This window comes from Bufo gargarizans, chromosome 8 (genome assembly GCF_014858855.1).
Source record: "Bufo gargarizans isolate SCDJY-AF-19 chromosome 8, ASM1485885v1, whole genome shotgun sequence".
Classification (NCBI taxonomy): Eukaryota; Metazoa; Chordata; class Amphibia; order Anura; family Bufonidae; genus Bufo; species Bufo gargarizans.
Genome location: NC_058087.1, coordinates 144,205,306 through 144,223,367, shown reverse-complemented (window position 1 = coordinate 144,223,367; position 18,062 = coordinate 144,205,306). Strand labels below are relative to the sequence as shown.

General features: G+C 42.5%; 1 protein-coding gene and 1 long non-coding RNA gene across 3 annotated transcripts in view; one reads left to right on the top strand and one right to left on the bottom strand.

Annotated features, from left to right (window-relative positions):
• LOC122945092 (multidrug resistance-associated protein 1-like) overlaps positions 1-18,062 on the top strand; it is a 151,826-nt gene that overhangs the window by 81,936 nt on the left and 51,828 nt on the right. For both annotated transcript variants that reach the window (XM_044303958.1, XM_044303956.1), the window contains exons 10-18: positions 2,518-2,679; positions 4,766-4,858; positions 5,403-5,606; positions 9,712-9,858; positions 12,031-12,118; positions 12,578-12,647; positions 12,825-12,951; positions 15,406-15,582; positions 17,440-17,607. In XM_044303958.1, coding sequence (XP_044159893.1) covers positions 2,518-2,679; positions 4,766-4,858; positions 5,403-5,606; positions 9,712-9,858; positions 12,031-12,118; positions 12,578-12,647; positions 12,825-12,951; positions 15,406-15,582; positions 17,440-17,607 — 1,236 coding nt within the window. The remainder of the gene's footprint in view (positions 1-2,517; positions 2,680-4,765; positions 4,859-5,402; positions 5,607-9,711; positions 9,859-12,030; positions 12,119-12,577; positions 12,648-12,824; positions 12,952-15,405; positions 15,583-17,439; positions 17,608-18,062) is intronic.
• Positions 12,800-18,062, bottom strand: part of LOC122945093 — a 73,297-nt gene continuing 68,034 nt past the window's right edge. Inside the window, exons 2-3 of the long non-coding RNA XR_006391091.1 lie at positions 15,389-15,553; positions 12,800-12,906 (exon numbers count right to left, since the gene is read on the bottom strand). This is a non-coding gene — a long non-coding RNA (uncharacterized LOC122945093). The remainder of the gene's footprint in view (positions 12,907-15,388; positions 15,554-18,062) is intronic.

Sequence of the window (18,062 nt, the reverse complement as noted above, 5' to 3'; positions counted from 1 at the left end):
CCCCTTTTGACTTCCTGATAATCTGCCAAGAAACAATAGACTGCGTTTAACCGTTTATAATCTGCTAATTTAGGGTGGTATTACACTGCCTAGTCTTCAGGCAATGCAAATGCCGATGTATGTGGTATGCACTGGCCTGATTGCACAGGCCCATGCAAACTGAATGCCGGAGGAACAAAATCATTCCTCCTTTATTCGGTGCTATTCATTATCAGCAGCACATCCCTAATTAATCAGGGAGCTATGCTACCGATAATCGGGTATCTTTATTCCTGCCTGATGAAAAATGCCCATCAGCCGATAAACGAGCGTTCGCTTTTTTTCATCGGCTGATCCATCATACGAGCCAATTATCGTGAACAAGTGTTTATATGTCCACACCAGCATTTATAATTCTGGTATTCTGTTCCGGCAAAGGCTCAGAATACCGGAATTGCCAAATCAGACATATCCCAGACACCACCAGCACCCACCGTATCCCATTCACTGCAATGGGGATCATCAGCATTCCTGACATGAATGCAGGAATTCTGCTGGAAAAACCATTGCTGTAGATGGATGGAACAGATTACCGGGATCGTAAACTGTAGCATGGACGTAGCCTAAAAGAGGACCTGTCACTTCTCCTGATATGTCTGTTTTTATAACTACTTGCATCCCCCTTCGTAGTAACCGTTCTGAGGCCTCTGTTCTCAGGACTTTGTGTTGTACAATTTTTTATTATTCCCGCAAGAAGTTATGAATTAACTACTATCTGTTTTCACTGAGGGTCCAGCTAGGTATTACCAGTCGGGTGTGGGTTCCTGCTCAGTCTGACATTATCCAGTCAGTGCTGCCGGTGTCAGACGGTGCAGGGACCCCCCCAACTGGTAACACCCATATGGACCTTCATTGCAAACTGTTAGTCATTTATTCATAGCTTGAATAATAAAGGAATGGCACAACAGTCATAAGAACAGGTGCTCCAGAATAATTGTTACATGGGGAATGCAAGTAAGATACTAAAACAGACATGTCAGGGTGGGTTACAGGTCCTTCAGGATTTGAAGGATGTCTTATCATATAAAACTCCCTTCAGATTGCATCTGGCTTCTGGCGAATAGCTTGGCTGGGGACAGATTGGCAATTTAGAGGACTAGCTGTCCTTGTGATGCATGCATGGTGCAAATCTGCTGAAGCCGCTCTTGCATTACCAGTTTGTACTGTAATAGTACATAGTGGTGAGCGTGTTGGTCTGTACCTGCATCGTCACTTTCTCCTAATGGTCTGGATCAGAGAAAACTGATCCCTGCGGTTTAGCCTCTTAGATGTTGTGGTCTGTATTTTTAGCATCTAAGTGATTTTACAGAGAGTTGGAGCTCGTACGTGTGCCCCCTGATGCCAACAGGTTGTCATGGAAGCTGATGCCTGACAATGGACCCTATGTCTGCCATGTACGACCCTTTTATACTGCGAGGTGAACGTCATACAATTCTTCACCTCCTAAAAAAGGAATAAAGTTGTATAGCATTTCACTGTAATCAGTGACCTGCAGAATATAGTCACATGTTTATACTGCACAAAAATCCAAACTCTTTTTCCACCCCCCAAAAAACTTTAAGTTTTGCAGTACGTAGTTTCCCCAAAATGGTGCTGTTAAAGTTGCAGCTTGTTCCACTTAAAAGAAGCCGAGGAAATGCGGTCTCTCCAGCACAATTAAACCAATGCTTTAGTGTCCTGCAAGTTGTCTTACGAAATTCTTGTAATCGCCTAGCTGATCCCCCGGCGCTGTTCAGAGGGCACTGTCCGAATGTCAGAGGCGGGAGATCGTAGAAGTGATTATAAGATTCCTTCATTTTTTTTAACCGTTATCAGGCTATTGAGCATTGTCTGCCTCCTGAAATAGAAGATTCATACTAAGGACTAGTTCACACTTCAGTTATTTAATCAGTTATTTCCATCAGTCATTGTGAGCCAAAACCAGGTGCGGGTCAAAGCCACAGAACAGGAGGAAATCTTCCCATTACACCTTAGGCATGACTATTGGTTTTGGCTTACAATAACTGATGGAAATCACTGATGTGTGAACCGGGCCTTACCTGCTCCCTGCCGCTACTGTCCTATGCACTGCCTCCATCTTCAAGTCCCCGCACTGTTCTCTTCCGGCACCTTATATAGTTTTGTGGGAAAAGATTCCGTAAAACTTGTATTTTATTAACATGACTCTTCATTGTGGGATTAGGAGTCCAGTGGGTGGTGATGCATTTATACCGAGATGGCTACGGTCCACGGGACTCCTTAGCGTAGAAAAAAATAGAGATTTAACTAAATAAGTGACAAGTTATTCTGATTCGGTTCCCATATTACTATATATCAATGTGCTCAGCTCTTCCTTCTCTATAACATGCTGCCTGCAGATTGCTTTATTATGGACTTTAATTTGGACTTTATATTAAATGTTACATTTATCATGTCTTATGTGTGTGCCCCTGTTATGTTTTGCTTTTGAATTAACTGGACCCTTCACCTTACTTTTAGGCTCTAGTGATCAGTAACGCCGCACGTCGCACATCTACCGTTGGTGAAATTGTTAACTTGATGTCTGTAGACGCCCAGAGGTTTATGGATATGGCAACTTATATAAACATGATTTGGTCAGCTCCACTCCAAGTTATATTGGCTCTGTATTTTCTGTGGGAAGTAAGTCATTTTTATTGATTCCTACATGCAGTATTAAGCAACTCTGTAAATAGACTTCATTAACCCCTTTGCGATCTCCGCAGTACATATACGGTGGAAGGCATTACTTTAAATATGGCAGCCGCTCGCGCGTGTGCCATAGCCACCAGATTTCTGCTGTTTTAAACAGCAGAGGCCCGGGGCCAATGTCTGTCATCGGCCATAAGGCCGATTGCATACATTTAACCCCCTCAGATGCCATTGTCAAATGTGACCAGGGCATCTGTGCGGTGAGAACAAGGGAGCTGCGCCGCGCTCCCCCCACGCCCAGTGAACCTTCCCTGGGTGAGATCGGGGAAATTGTAGTATGCCGGTGATGGCTCGGAGCCTCATGCAGGTTCCCATCACTGGTAAATTCCAATACAGGCCTACATTTGGCAGTACTGTATTGGAATACAGTGAATGGTGTGTTCGGTGATTGATAAGTACCCATCACAGAATACAACTAGCAATCAAAAAATAAAAAGGGGGGGGGGGGAGGGGAATATAAAATTTGAAATTACCAGCCTCCCAAAAATAAACAATTAGAAAAAAATCATGATAGGCATTGCCGTGTCCGAAACGCCTGTACTATTAGAATATAATAATATTTATTATCGCATATGGCCATTTGTCACTTCACCTTCCAAAGAAATTGAACAAAAAAGTGAAGTGTCACAGATCACGTCGCAACAATTGAGCCCTCACAAAGCTCCATAGACATAAAGTTTTTTAAAAGTTATAGGGTTATAATATGACGACAAAAAGAAAACTCACTTTTTTTCAGTATTAAAACACATGAAAAACTTTACCAGCGTGGTATCATAATCGTTCAGACCTGGAAAATGAAGGGAACAGGTCAATTTTACGGCATAGGGAACTCCGTGAAAAAATCAAATAAACTGGCGGAATTGCCTTATTTATTTTTTTTTCAGACCATTTTTCCAGCTCCCCACTACTTCATATGCGTATTAAAATTGTGACATTAGAAAGTACAACTTGACCTGCAAACAACAGACTTCTATGGGAAAATAGATCAGGCAATTGCATGTTAAAGTCCTCTAGGAGTACTTTTAAAACATTGTTTAAAAAAATAAATAAAAAAAAGTATTTAAAAATATAAAAAATAAATCATCCCGTCATCATAATAAAAAGTAAATAAGCAATAAAAATAAAGATCATAAGTATTGCTACGTCCCAAAACACCTATACTATTTAAATGTATTTATCCCATAATGACGCGTCACCTCCCAAAAGGATTGATTAAAAAGAGATCAAAATGTCACACACTCCAAAATAGTATCAATAAAGACTACACATCGCACACAAGAAATGAGCTCTCACACAACTCTGTAGACTTGTAACTATAAAAAGTTATAGTGATCAGAATATGGTGATTGGGGACACACACACATATTTTTTTCAAACTTTTTAATTTTTTAAGCATATTGTTTGTGCTATGCCAGGCTTTAGAGCAGTGCTGGCACAGGCAGGAGCAGCCATGTGTTCTCCTTCCTGTACATTGCTCACTGCAGCCCCCAGTGGAATCCATAAACTACTACACCTCTGACATGTCAGCAGTGTATGACTATACGGATTCCAAACTGCTATAGACACCTAAACTTCAGGCTATTTTGTAGGTAAAACAGGAAAAACTAAATAGATCACAAAAAATCATTGAGTCACATTTACAATAATTTTAATAAAACTGTTTTAAAGGTTTGAGTATGCCTTAGAGTTATCCACTCATAAGGGATAATGATTTGCCCGTGGAGTTCTGACTGATTGGACTGCCACAGATCCTGAGAACGGTGGTCCCATTACCCTGTCTGAATGGAGTGGCTGGTGATGCATGCACGCTGCCCCTCCATTCATTCTTTATGGTATTGATGGAGATTTGTGAGTGCTTTGTGTGATCTCCATTCTTGGGATCTGCTGGGCTCCAGGGGTTGTACACACATCGGATGCCCTGGACCGACTTATTGCTATTCCTATGTTGTTCTCTTGTAAAGTAATCATGGATGCCATTGACTTAATGAAATTTGCTTTATCATCCTCTTCATTTTAGATCCTTGGCCCCTCTGTTCTTGCAGGGGTTGCAGTCATGGTTCTTATGGTGCCAGTTAATGCCGTCCTTGCCATGAAGACAAAGAAATATCAGGTGTTTTATTTTTTTAAATTTTAATTTAATTTTAACTAATTCGTGTTCCTTTGTTACGCCTAAAACTTACTGCCAAGTGTAGGGATCTTTTTGGTCACTAACTTTTCACAAAACCTTTGATTATGATCGACGGAGGTCTGAATACTGAGACCCCATGATCCCTAGAGGAGGACAGAATCGAGTCGAGCCTAAACACTTCTATGGAGCCTGTCTCGTTCAGGAGGAGAGAGCACACAATGTGCGTAGCTTCTCTCCCCTTGTTCTAGGGATCAGTGGGGATCTCGGCACTCAGACCCTGACCAATCACAACTGTTGATATGTGTCTGACATATATATAAGTTTTGTGAAAAGTTAGTGACCCTTTAAAGACTACTTCTTGTGTCAGCCGGTGGGGGTGGGATGAAAGTACTGTGGTATAGGAATGTTCTCTGCTCTATCTGGATTTCTTTTTCGTTACCTTTGTCTCCATCTAGAGGCTGCTATGAGAAAGCCAAAGCTACATTTCGTTGCCATGTTTCCTGACATTTCGGTCTTTTGGCTCTAGGTGATCCAGATGAAGTGCAAAGACAACAGAATCAAGCTTATGAATGAAATACTAAATGGCATTAAAGTGCTAAAGCTGTACGCTTGGGAGCTAGCCTTTAAAGAAAAGGTGCTAGGAATCCGACAGGAGGAACTGAAAGTACTGAAGAAATCTGCTTACCTATCCGCTGTAGGAACATTTACCTGGGTCTCTGCACCTTTCCTTGTAAGTTGTCGTCCTTCCTTAAAGGGGTATTTGCATCAAATACAATGGGGGCATATCGCTAGGATATGCCCCCCATTGTCTGATAGGTGCGGGTCCCACCTTCGTACCTACAACGAGAAAGAAGCTGAGAAATGAATGGAGGGCTCCCTGCACATGCGCAGCCGCCTTCCATTCATTTCAATGGGGCACTCGGGAATGACAAGATGCTTTTTGCAAATGGATGAATATGGCTTTCACTCCATTACCAATCTAGTCAGTAAGTGGTCACACTGCACTTTGTGGCGTTTTACAGTGGGTTCACAAAGTACTGATTTTTAGCACATCTGTCATCAAAATATGGGAGCACATTTATTAAGACTGGCATTTTACACGCCGGTCTTAATAAACCCCTAGGCTGGTGGTGGTTCCGCCAAAGTTATGTAGAGGGGCCGGCCTCTCCATTATTTTGGTGGATCCTCCGCTAGTTCTAAATGTAAGACAGCTTCCTTGCTGTCTTATATTTAGACCTTTTTCTACACCTAAAACGGGCACAGAAAATGGTAAATGCGACATGCCTACTGGCCCGTCCCCTTTTCCCGCCCCTGCCACGGCAACAATTTTGGACCTGGAGTGAGCAGGGAGAAGTCGCAGATTGCAGTGCACCAAACCGCTGCACTACAATCTGCGCCTGAAATAGGCCTAATTTAGGCCCATTTCAGATTAATAAATGACCCCCGTAGTCTGCTGACATGGCTTGCCAAAAGACACAAAAAATTAGCTGTTTGTGTAATAGCTTTCTAGAAAACCTATAGTAGACCCACATCTACTTGCCTGCCCCCCAGCACTGACCATCACCACTCGCAGGGTGGCTGTAACAGTGACAGTACTGGTGATGGGAGGAGGCAGCGACTACACAAAGGTCATATGTACTCTGACAACCAAAGCCCCAACTGTGTAAATTAATTGATTCACAAATATATTGTATGTGAATAAAATGGAAAAAGTTAATCTAAAAAAGTAAAAGCAGTATAATGTAAGCCTCCTCTCCAAGAAAAAACTGCATCTTCACTAACAAATATCTGAACCTGTATGATTAACATCCACGTTAGAAAGGCATATGCATATTAAACGGTAACTGTCATTTTCATCCAAAAATCTATTTTAGCATATGTTACTGCTGCAGCAGCATTATGCATAAAGCAATCTTTAGTTTCTTCACATACCACTGTTTTCCCTGAGTTTTTCCCCTTAGTGTTTAAAACATTTACAATATGAGGACCTTCTCAGGATGGCTCCTCTGCCAGGTCTCTGAGGCCAAAACTGCTTGCCCTCACTTCACATACACACTTGCTGTGCCTGCCAGACAATCAGATTGGATTACTGAGAGACACGCCTCCTCACTCTGAAGCCTAATGCAGGCATGCAGTGTGGAGGACCGCCCCTCCGTCTTCTGTTTACACTAAAGGTAAGACAGACAAGCCCTAGCAACGGTCTTTTAAGAGACCAGTGGAAAAGGGACATTAATGAAAGCTGTTATTATAAGGTAATTACAGATCTTTTGACAATCATTGACAGACAAACTCAGGTATACATGCCTAGCTATAATAAACTAGCAAATAAAAAAAAATGACAGTTACACTTTAAGCTAAAACAGTCTTCGCACCGCTATACCAACAGCATTGTACACAATATTTAAATGGGTTTTCCCATGGACAAGGCTCAGTCACACATGTCCGCTGCCTCTCCACCTCTATGGGACAGCCAGATATCAGAGTACAGTGTTCGGCTACTGTTCCTTTTGCATTCCCATGGAGTTTAAAGGGAACCTGTCACCGGGATTTTATCTATAGAGCTGAGGACATGGGTTGCTAGATGGCCTCTAGCACATCTGCAATACCCAGTCCCCATAGCTCTGTGTGCTTTTATTGCGTAAAAAAACCCGATTTGGTCCATATGCAAATTAACCTGAGATGAGTCCTGTAGGTGACATGAGTCAGGGACAGGACTCATCTCTGGTTAATTTGCATATGTATCAAATCATATCTTTTTTTTTTTTTACATAATAAAAGCACACAGAGCTATGGGGACTGGGTATTGCGGATGTGCTAGCGGCCATCTAGCAACCCATGTCCTCAGCTCTATAGATAAAATCCCGGTGACAGGTTCCCTTTAAACTCCATGGGAATGCAAAAGGAACAGTAGCCGAACACTGTACTCTGATATCTGGCTGTCCCATAGAGGTGGAGAGGCAGCGGACATGTGTGACTGAGCCTTGTCCATGGGACAGGTTCCCTTTAAAGGGGTTGTCTCACTTCAGCAAATTGCATTTACCATGTTGATAAAGTTAATACAAGGCACTTACTAATGTATTGTGATTGTTCATATTGCTTCCTTTGCTGGCTGGATTCATTTTCCCACCACATTATACACTGTTTCCATGGTTACCACCACCCTGCAATCCAGCAGCAGTGGCCATGCTTGCACACTATAGGAAAAAGCACTGGCTTCTCTGGTGGCTAGGAGCACAGGGAGTGCAGTGCGCATAGGCTGGCAAATTTTCCTATAGTGTGCAAGCACGACCACCGCTGCTAGATTGTAGGATGGTCATAACCATGGAAACGAGCAGTGTATAATGTGATGGAAATATGAATCCAGCTAGCAAAGGAAGCAATATGGATAATCACAATACATTAGGACGTGCCTTATATAAACTTTCTCTACGTGATAAATGCCATTTCTGAAATGAGACAACCCCTTTAATGGAACGGCAGTGCAAATGTGCGATTGATGCTTCATTCAAATGGGGGGGGGGGGGGGGCACGGGAATCCTGTTCTCAGCCCCAGTGGTCAAACCCCTCCAATAATCAGCCACATTCTCTGTCTTGTGGATGCACAGGAGGAGTCATATTTGGGGTAAATATCTTTATTGAACAGACTCCCTTTAATTTCTTCTGTTTCTAACCATTCCGTAAATAAGAACTACAGAATAAAAAGCCATCAGCTTTGGTTCTCAATGCTAAGAAAGTCTTATGCGTCCTGCAAAGAAACAAAAAAATGGTATCCAAATAGGAAAATACAGTGGAAACTCCCAGTGCAGATATGCAGCGAAGAGCGCATGTATAACATGCAGTTTTTGCAGCGGAGACTGCTGTGGATTTCCTATCCATTGCAGAAGATGATGGTTGTAGTGGAGATCCGCAGCATAAATCCCCACCACAGGTCCATTTACACTGCAGATTTTCTACGCAGCATGCAGACGAGGTTTCTTAATATCCCATCTGCTTGACTGGTACTGTACAACGCTGTGGATTTGCTGCATGAAAATCCGCTACCGCAAATCGACTGCGTATCTGCCACATGTGAACATACTCTCACAATGCAGCTTTCCAAAAGATGACATTTTTGCTCTGGGCTTCACATCTCAAAACCCATTATCAAGAAAGGGTTAATGTGCACCAGGAAATTGGCTATAGTCCATAACCACCGGCTTGTGGGTGTAATTCTGTATGAATTTCCAGCATAATTTACAAAAACCAGATCACCGCCAGTGAAACAAACTTATAGATGAAATTGACGCACAAATGCAGTTGTGTGATAAATCTTTGCTGATGACTGTGATTTTCTATCTCTTTTTATGGTAGGGTAGATATAGAGTGCGGCTATGAACCGTGTGCTCCTTTTGTCTCTCCTAACCCCCCCCCCCCCCCCCTCCTCCTCCTTCCCTCCAAAGCCCAGAATAACAGCTGCTGTTCTGGTGAAGCAAATATATTATGCCCACGTTAGGATAAAGTATGTATTGTTCCATTCACAGGTGTTTATACGGAGAAGGTCGTAAATGGAAAATCCGCTTGGGCCGGGTTCATGTTTACTTTAGTGTAGGGCTGAGTAAAGACAGGCGAGCAGAGCGGGGAGGATGGGGTGGCCCCCACAATCCTGGGCCGGAGCTCGCGCTGGGACATGAGGGAAGAACAAGCATTTGTGGATGTACAGTGAATGAGCGGTGACTTCCATCTTCTCCGTATTTCCTCCCTGTGTAGAAGAAATAGACTGTAGAATGTATATCTGATTCTGACACTCAGGATAAAAGATGGTTTTAATATGTATTTCTTTTCCTCCCTCCTTCCAGGTTGCTCTGTCGACTTTTGCCGTTTATGTTCTTATTGATGAAAACAACGTTCTAGATGCTGAAAAAGCTTTTGTGTCTTTGGCTTTATTTAATATCCTGCGGTTCCCATTGAACATGCTGCCTATGGTTATAAGCGGCATGGTTCAGGTAAGATGGACTGCATTGCTGTTTTGGTTTAAAAAGGGGTTTTCTGAGGGTAAAATATTGATGACCCTTGAATCCATATTCACAAGACGGTGAAAAAAAAAAAAAGCCCTTAAAAGTAGACACACTGTCATTTTTTCTTAAGCTGGAACTGGGGCCTTAGTTAAGCTAGAGGGAATTATGAACAGTTCCAAATACCAGTCAATATTGGCACAAAACGTGAAGAGGAACTTCATCTTTCAGCATGACAATGACCCAAAGCAACAAAGGAATGGCTTCACGAGAATAAGATTAAAGTTTTGGAATGGCCCAGACCTGAATCCAATTGAAAATCTGTGGGGTGATCTGAAGAGGGCTGTGCCCAGGAAATGCCCTCGCAATCTGACAGATTTGGAGTGTTTTTGCAAAGAAGAGTGGGCAAATCTTGCCAAGTCAAAATGTGCCATGCTGATAGACTCATACCCAAAAAGACTGAGTGCTGTAATAAAATCAAAAGGTGCCTCAACAAAGTATTAGTTTAAGGGTGTGCACACTTATGCAACCATATTATTTTATTTTTATATTTTTTCATCCCTCTACCTAAAAGATTTCAGTTTGTTTTTCAATTGAGTTGTTCAGTTTATAGGTCACATTAAAGGTGGAAAAAGTTCTGCAATTATTTCTTCGTCCCTTTTTTTTTTTTTTAACAGAGGTGTGTAGACTTTTTTTATCCACTGTATATAATCCCCATAATGCCCCCAATATAAATAATAATTTTTACACTTTTTTAAACAGGTGCACTCTTTTCTAAGCTGCCGTTAAAAAAGGTTCCATTGATTTTAATGCAGTCCGACTGGCCATGAAAGCAGCAAAAATACTACATATCCTATGTTTTGACTGCCGCTATTCACTGGCTGTTAAACAAACGGCCATGTGGTTCTGAAAATGGCCATGTGACGGTTGTCACATGGCCATTTTCCTCTGTCGTGTAAATGTAGCCTAAGGATGGGCAAGACTAGATAGTTTGGCCGTGGTCTGACAGATTTTAATTATTGACTACATGAACATGGCCACACGCTGAATAGTATCACAGAAGACTTTGGGGGTCATTTACTAACCAGAAATATGTCTAAATGTGTATATTGGGTGTATTTCTGGTGCACATTGTGGCGCAAAGGTTATTTGTGCCGCAATCTGCGATTAATTATTATTATTTGTTTTATTTCTCCCCCCCCCCCCACTCGCGCAAGGTCTAAAAAAAAAAAAGGTGGCTTAGGCAGGGAAGTGGATGGACCGGCAGGCCTGTATCATTCATCATTTTCTACACTTCTTTTTAGGTGTACAAAATGGTCTTTGTACCAAATAGTTAAATTTTTCTGGATCGTTACACGAGTTGTCCCATGGTTAAATGTTATATTTAATATCAAGATCATGCTAAGGCTACTTTCACACTTGCACCAGCAGGGTCTGGCAGGCTGTTCTGGCAGGGGAACAGCCTGCCTGATCCGTACTAACGCTAGCCAATGTGTGCCGCCGGAAGTCTGCTCCGGCCCCATTCACTATAATGCATGCTGCAGTTTTTGTCCGGCACCTCTTGGCATGTTTGCCGTGCTCCGGTCTGTCTCCATTATAGCGAATGGGGCCGGAGTGGACTTCGGGCGGCACACATGGGCTAGCGTTGGTACGGATCCGGCAGGCTGTACCCCTGCCAGACCCTGCTTGCAGGAATTATAAAAGAATGGCACAACGAAGAGCCCTAAGAATAGATGCTCCAGAATTGTTATTACATAGGGAATGCATGAAGCTATTAAAACGGACATGTCAGGATTGGTGACAGGTCCTCTTTAATCGTGCAAGTTTTTTATTGGTTTTATTTTTTTCGGAAATATTGCTGTCTATATATTGCTTTTAAGTGCTTGTTATGGTGCCCCTGGCTGTTCTTTTGATTCTCTTTCGAAACGTTCATATAATGTGCCTGGTGCTGACGAAGAGAAGTTGTTTCAAATAGTAGGAATCACTCCAGCTCTTGTGTATAGAAGAATTAGGGTGGTGGATCTGAGCACGTGTGACCACCAACACTGGACACACTGAACAGCAACTTATCCTAAATCTTCACAGGATTGTTTTTTCATTTTCATGAATATAACGTTCTTTGCTTATCTGGAACCAATGCATTATATGTTCTTTTACCCACAGACAAGTGTTTCACTGAAGCGTCTTCGAGTTTTCCTTTCACATGAGGAACTAGAGACAGACAGCATCATCAGAGAGCCCCAGAGAAGCTGTAAGATTTATTGTTCATCTCCGAATTAGGACTTTTAGCTTCAATTAAAGTATTTTTGGAAAAAAATATATAACTAGATTTTCACACCTTAGCAAGCATTTTGCTAATGCTCCAGTTCTTCTAAACTAGCAGTGGCATCAAGGATCTTGATAAAAAATCTACGATATTGTGCCTGCAGCTGCTGTGCAGACCTGTCTCCATGATCCTACTTGTTTTCATCTCCTACTTGTTGCCTACCTATGTTAGCGAGACATAAGGGACAATTCACAGGGAGTAGGACCCCGGGATCAGACTACGTAGGGATTGTTTGAAGTCTGTAACCATGGAGACACACGTCTGCATTGGAGCTGTATATACAATATGGTAGAGCATTATTTTCTAAATAGTTTTTTTTATGTCTTGTATTTTCAATGCATGAAAATGTATAAAGCAGACTGTAAATGTTTCTTTCTTTCTTAGCCGATGGGTGTATCGACATGAAGAATGCCACCTTCTCCTGGTCCAAGAATGATCCTTCCTCACTGAAAGAGTAAGGTTGTTTTTTGTTTTTGCTGGATAACTTATTTTTAATGGCACTGTTTGATACCATAGCTTGTATTGGAGAAAATGGCAATTCCGACAAGGTTTTGTGTACAATTTGTGGATTTTGAAAGTAATTGAAAATTTTATTGCACATGGATTTATAAAGCGAAATTTCTTAATACAGGATAAATATTACCATTCCCGATGGCTCGCTGGTTGCGGTTGTTGGCCAGGTGGGCTGTGGAAAGTCTTCCTTGCTGTCTGCACTTTTGGGTGAAATGGAGAAGAAAGAAGGCTTTGTATCAGTGAAGGTACTGAAAACCAAAATATGTACATTTATACCTAAACAAAATAAAGGAACACCCAACAGTTCGGTTTAAATACTGAAGTCTGCACCCAGCATACTATTGACAGCCATAAAGGTGTTTTATATTGGTTTTAAGGGAAACCATGGGGCTTTTAAAGGGGATATATAACCAGGATTTTTGGGGGGTAAAATAATTTTCAATTTCAATTGGTGTTTATTATAAATATTGAGCCATTCTGTCACAAAGGGTTAACAGTTTTTTTTAGCTGTGTGCATCCTACTTCACTTTGTGCCAGTCATCTAATAACCCTTATCTCTAAATTACTAAGGGGTCCTAAACACTTATTTAAGCCACATTCTAAGATGAGGATTGAGCTAGGAGTGTTTATAAGGTCTGAGAGAAGAGATAAGGAGACTTTCACCTCCCTCCCTGCCTGACAGAAGAGAAAGGAAATGCAGATCCTGCTAGTAGAGCATCTCAGCTCTGTACAGAGAAAGACTTCATATTTTTTTATAAAGACCAATTGAAAAAATTTTTTTAGCTCATAATGAGTACAATGCACTAATAAATAAATAAAAATTGCCCCCAAGGCGATTAATTGTCCCAGTGCTTCTAAAGTTAAACCTCTTTGTAAATGGTCTTGATAAAATATCATTTTGTGTCTACAGTCGTGGCCAAAAGTTTTGAGAATTACATAAATATTGGAAATTGGAAAAGTTGCTGCTTAAGTTTTTAGAATAGCAATTTGCATATACTCCAGAATGTTATGAAGAGTGATCAGATGATTTGCATAGTCCTTCTTTGCCATGAAAATTTACTTAATCCCCCAAAAAAACTTTCCACTGCATTTCATTGCTGTCATTAAAGGACCTGCTGGGATCATTTCAGTAATCGTCTTGTTAACTCAGGTGAGAATGTTGACGAGCACAAGGCTGGAGATCATTATGTCAGGCTGATTAGGTTAAAATGGCAGACTTGACATGTTAAAAAGAGGGTGATGCTTGAAATCATTGTTCTTCCATTGTTAACCATGGTGACCTGCAAAGAAACGCGTGCAGCCATTATTGCGTTGCATAAAAATGGTTTCACAGGCAAGGATATTGTGGCTACTAAGATTGCACCTCAATCAACAATTTATAGGATCATCAAGAACTTCAAGGAAAGAGGTTCAATTCTTGCTAAGAAGGCTTCAGGGCGTCCAAGAAAGTCCAGCAAGCACCAGGATCGTCTCCTAAAGAGGATTCAGCTGCGGGATCGGAGTGCCACCAGTGCAGAGCTTGCTCAGGAATGGCGGCAGGCAGGTGTGAGCGCATCTGCACGCACAGTGAGGCGAAGACTTTTGGAAGATGGCCTGGTGTCAAGAAGGGCAGCAAAGAAGCCACTTCTCTCCAAAAAAAAAAAAAAAACATCAGGGACAGGTTGATCTTCTGCTGAGGACTGGGGCAAAGTCATATTCTCCGATGAAGCCACTTTCCGATTGTTTGGGGCATCAGGAAAAAGGCTTGTTCGGAGAAGAAAAGGTGAGCGCTACTATCAGTCCTGTGTCATGCCAACAATAAAGCATCCTGAGACCATTCATGTGTGGGGTTGCTTCTCATCCAAGCGAGTGGGCTCACTCACAATTTTGCCCAAAAACACAGCCATGAATAAAGAATGGTACCAAAACACCCTCCAACAGCAACTTCTTCCAACAATCCAACAACAGTTTGGTGAAGAACAATGCATTTTCCAGCACGATGGAGCACCGTGCCATAAGGCAAAAGTGATAACTAAGTGGCTCGGGGACCAAAACATTGACATTTTGGGTCCATGGCCTGGAAACTCCCCAGATCTTAATCCCATTGAGAACTTGTGGTCAATCCTCAAGAGGCGGGTGGACAAACAAAAACCCACTAATTCTGACAAGCTCCAAGAAGTGATTATGAAAGAAGGGGTTGCTATCAGTCAGGAATTGGCCCAGAAGTTGATTGAGAGCATGCCCAGTCGAATTGCAGAGGTCCTGAACAACACTGCAAATACTGACTCTTTACATAAATGTCATGTAATTGTCGATAAAAGCCTTTGAAACGTATGAAGTGCGTGTAATTATATTTCACTACATCACAGAAACAACTGAAACAAAGATCTAAAAGCAGTTTAGCAGCAAACTTTGTAAAAACTAATATTTGTGTCATTCTCAAAACTTTTGGCCACGACTGTGCAGCTGCTATGCAGACTATGCATGGATACACTTAGGTCTGTGTAGGCGCTGATGAGTTATAAATAAAACTTTGCAAAGCTGCTCTATTTTAGATGCAATGCAGCAATTAAAAAATTATTGTGACGTACTAAAGGAGCTTTTACTACTTATGTAAATGTCATTTACAATTTATTTTACGGCTTTTGAGAGAGAAGTTCTCTGCCTTAATCATAGCACTATGTAGTAGAGGTGCACGCTTACTTTTTCTGTTTTGGTAGGGTGGCATAGCATACGTTCCTCAACAAGCGTGGATCCAGAATGCCTCTCTGAAAGACAACATCATGTTTGGCAGAGAGCTCAAGGAGAATCTATACAAGAAAGTTCTTGACGCCTGTGCTCTGCTGCCTGACTTGGGTATCTTGCCATCTGGAGACAGAACAGAAATCGGAGAAAAGGTCAGGCTATTTCCTACTACATGGTTTGCAGACCGTTTCAAGTATTTTATGTTAAAGTGCTTGGTAGGAAACTTAGAAACACTTTAATACTGTATGCAGATTACTTGGCAATGGCTGTCCTAATCCCAGCCAGTATTCAGTGTCTCTCTTGCGATCCCTGCCCACCTCCTCACCCAGGGGCAGACTGGCCATAGAACCTACAGGGGAACTTCTTGGTGGGCTGATGCCCAGACAGTGGCCTGAGCCCTCCTCGTGGCCACTAGTCAGAGAAGTAATGGTCCCACAGTTAATTAATGCTGGGAGTGTCAGACACTTATGCACTTGGCCGGTGGCTGCAGTTGCCCTCTTGCCTCCTCAGTTTAACTGTATTACCATCTTGAGGCAACTGGAGTAGGAAGATGTAATGTGGCTGCTGGCGCTGGCCTCTAAGGCCTCTTTCACACTTGCGTTGTCCGGATCCGGCGTGTACTCCACTTGCGTTTTTCCGGATCCGGCGTGTAATTCCAGCAAGTGTACTGAAAGCATTTGAAGACGGATCCGTCTTCAAAATGCTTTCAGTGTTACTATGGCACCCAGGACGCTATTAAAGTCCTGGTTGCCATGCGGGGAGCGGTATGCTTACAGTCCGCGCAGCTCCCGGGGCGCTCCAGAGTGACGTCAGAGCGCCCCATGCGCATGGATGACGTGCCATGCGATCACCCATGGCATCCATGTGCGTGGGGCGCCCTGACGTCACTCTGGAGCGCCCCAGGAGCCGCACAGACGGTAAGTATGCTGCTCCCCCGCTACACTTTACCATGGCTGCCAGGACTTTAGCGTCCCGGCAGCCATGGTAACCATTCAGAAAAAGCTAAACGTCGGATCCGGCAATGCGCCGAAACGACGTTTAGCTTAAGGCCGGATCCGGATCAATGCCTTTCAATGGGCATTAAATCCGGATCCGGCCTTGCGGCAAGTCGGAGCAAAAAGCGCAGCATGCTGCGGTATTTTCTCCGGCTAAAAAAACGTTCCGATCCGGAACTGAAGACATCCTGATGCATCCTGAATGGATTTCACTCCATTCAGAATGCATTAGAATAAAACTGATCAGGATTCTTCCGGCATAGAGCCCCGACGACGGAACTCTATGCCGGAAGAAAAGAACGCAGGTGTGAAAGAGCCCTTAAGAGGGGCAGATTCTGGGAACATATATATTTTGTTGCTTATTTGTTTCTGCTGGGGCAGTATACTGTGCTGCGATGTAGTATTTGGCTCTGTTTGGGTGGTATTTTGTGCTGCAATATGGTATTCTTGACCCTGCCTACTTGTTTTGGCCCGGCCTTCTGTCAATTTGGGCCACTTTACGTTTTTTCCCAGGGCCCCTTTAACTTCCCAGTCTGCCCCTATGTTCACATTTCCCCTAATAGACACCCCAACGCATTCGAAGTTTACTTCCTGGTGTAGGCTACGGCCTCACAGATGTACTGCCTGTGCTCCGGACTGGGACTGAAAGGCACATGTGCAAGATATCTATGTGACTTGGTCTAGGAAAAGGGTGGTACTGGGGGAGGGGCTAGGCAGGGTTTGCAATTGAGACCCTAGCACCCTGCCGCCATTGGAACCACTCTTGTGGCCCTTTCCAGTCAATGTGCATACAGTTCTTGTTCTCTGTAATAAAAATAGAGATGAAAGACATGGTTTTAAGTGCCCTACTAAATTGTGGTAGGCATGAATCTCCTGGCAAACTGTTTAAAAATAATATTTTGTATTGCAGATATTTCACCAGTCTCATTTTTATGTATAATGTGCTGTTTTTACAATAAACTGGTATTGCTATCTAGCTAATGTTTTCTGAATTATTGTATTACCTGTTGCTAGGGTGTGAATTTATCTGGCGGTCAGAAGCAGAGAGTGAGCCTTGCCCGGGCAGTCTATTGCAATGCTGATGTCTATTTACTCGATGATCCCTTGTCTGCTGTCGATGCACATGTTGGAAAACACATATTTGATAAAGTTGTTGGTCCAAAGGGACTTCTCAAAGATAAGGTGGGTAAACATACGTAATTTTTATATTAAAAGTGTCCCTATTTTTAAGCCAAATACAAATGATAGGGATAAAATGCAAGATACTGAGCCTCTGCCATTAAAGAGAACCTGTCACATATTATAGAGCTGGAGGAGCTGAGCAGATGTATATATTGTTTTGTTGCAAAAGATTCAATAAAACGTAATTTTATACATTTATATTTCTGCCTTTTCTCAACTTAAGATTGCCCCAATGTACAGAGACCAGTGACTGACAGCTACCTATATGTAAACTTACACAGAGTGCTATCAATCACTGATAACACCTCCCTGTGTACAGCTATCAGCGACTGAAAGCTATCTCTATACACACTCTGAGAATGCTATCACTGATAACACCTCCCTGTGTACAGCTATCAGTGACTGACGGCTATCTCTGTATACACACTTACACAGAGAATGCTATCAATCACTGA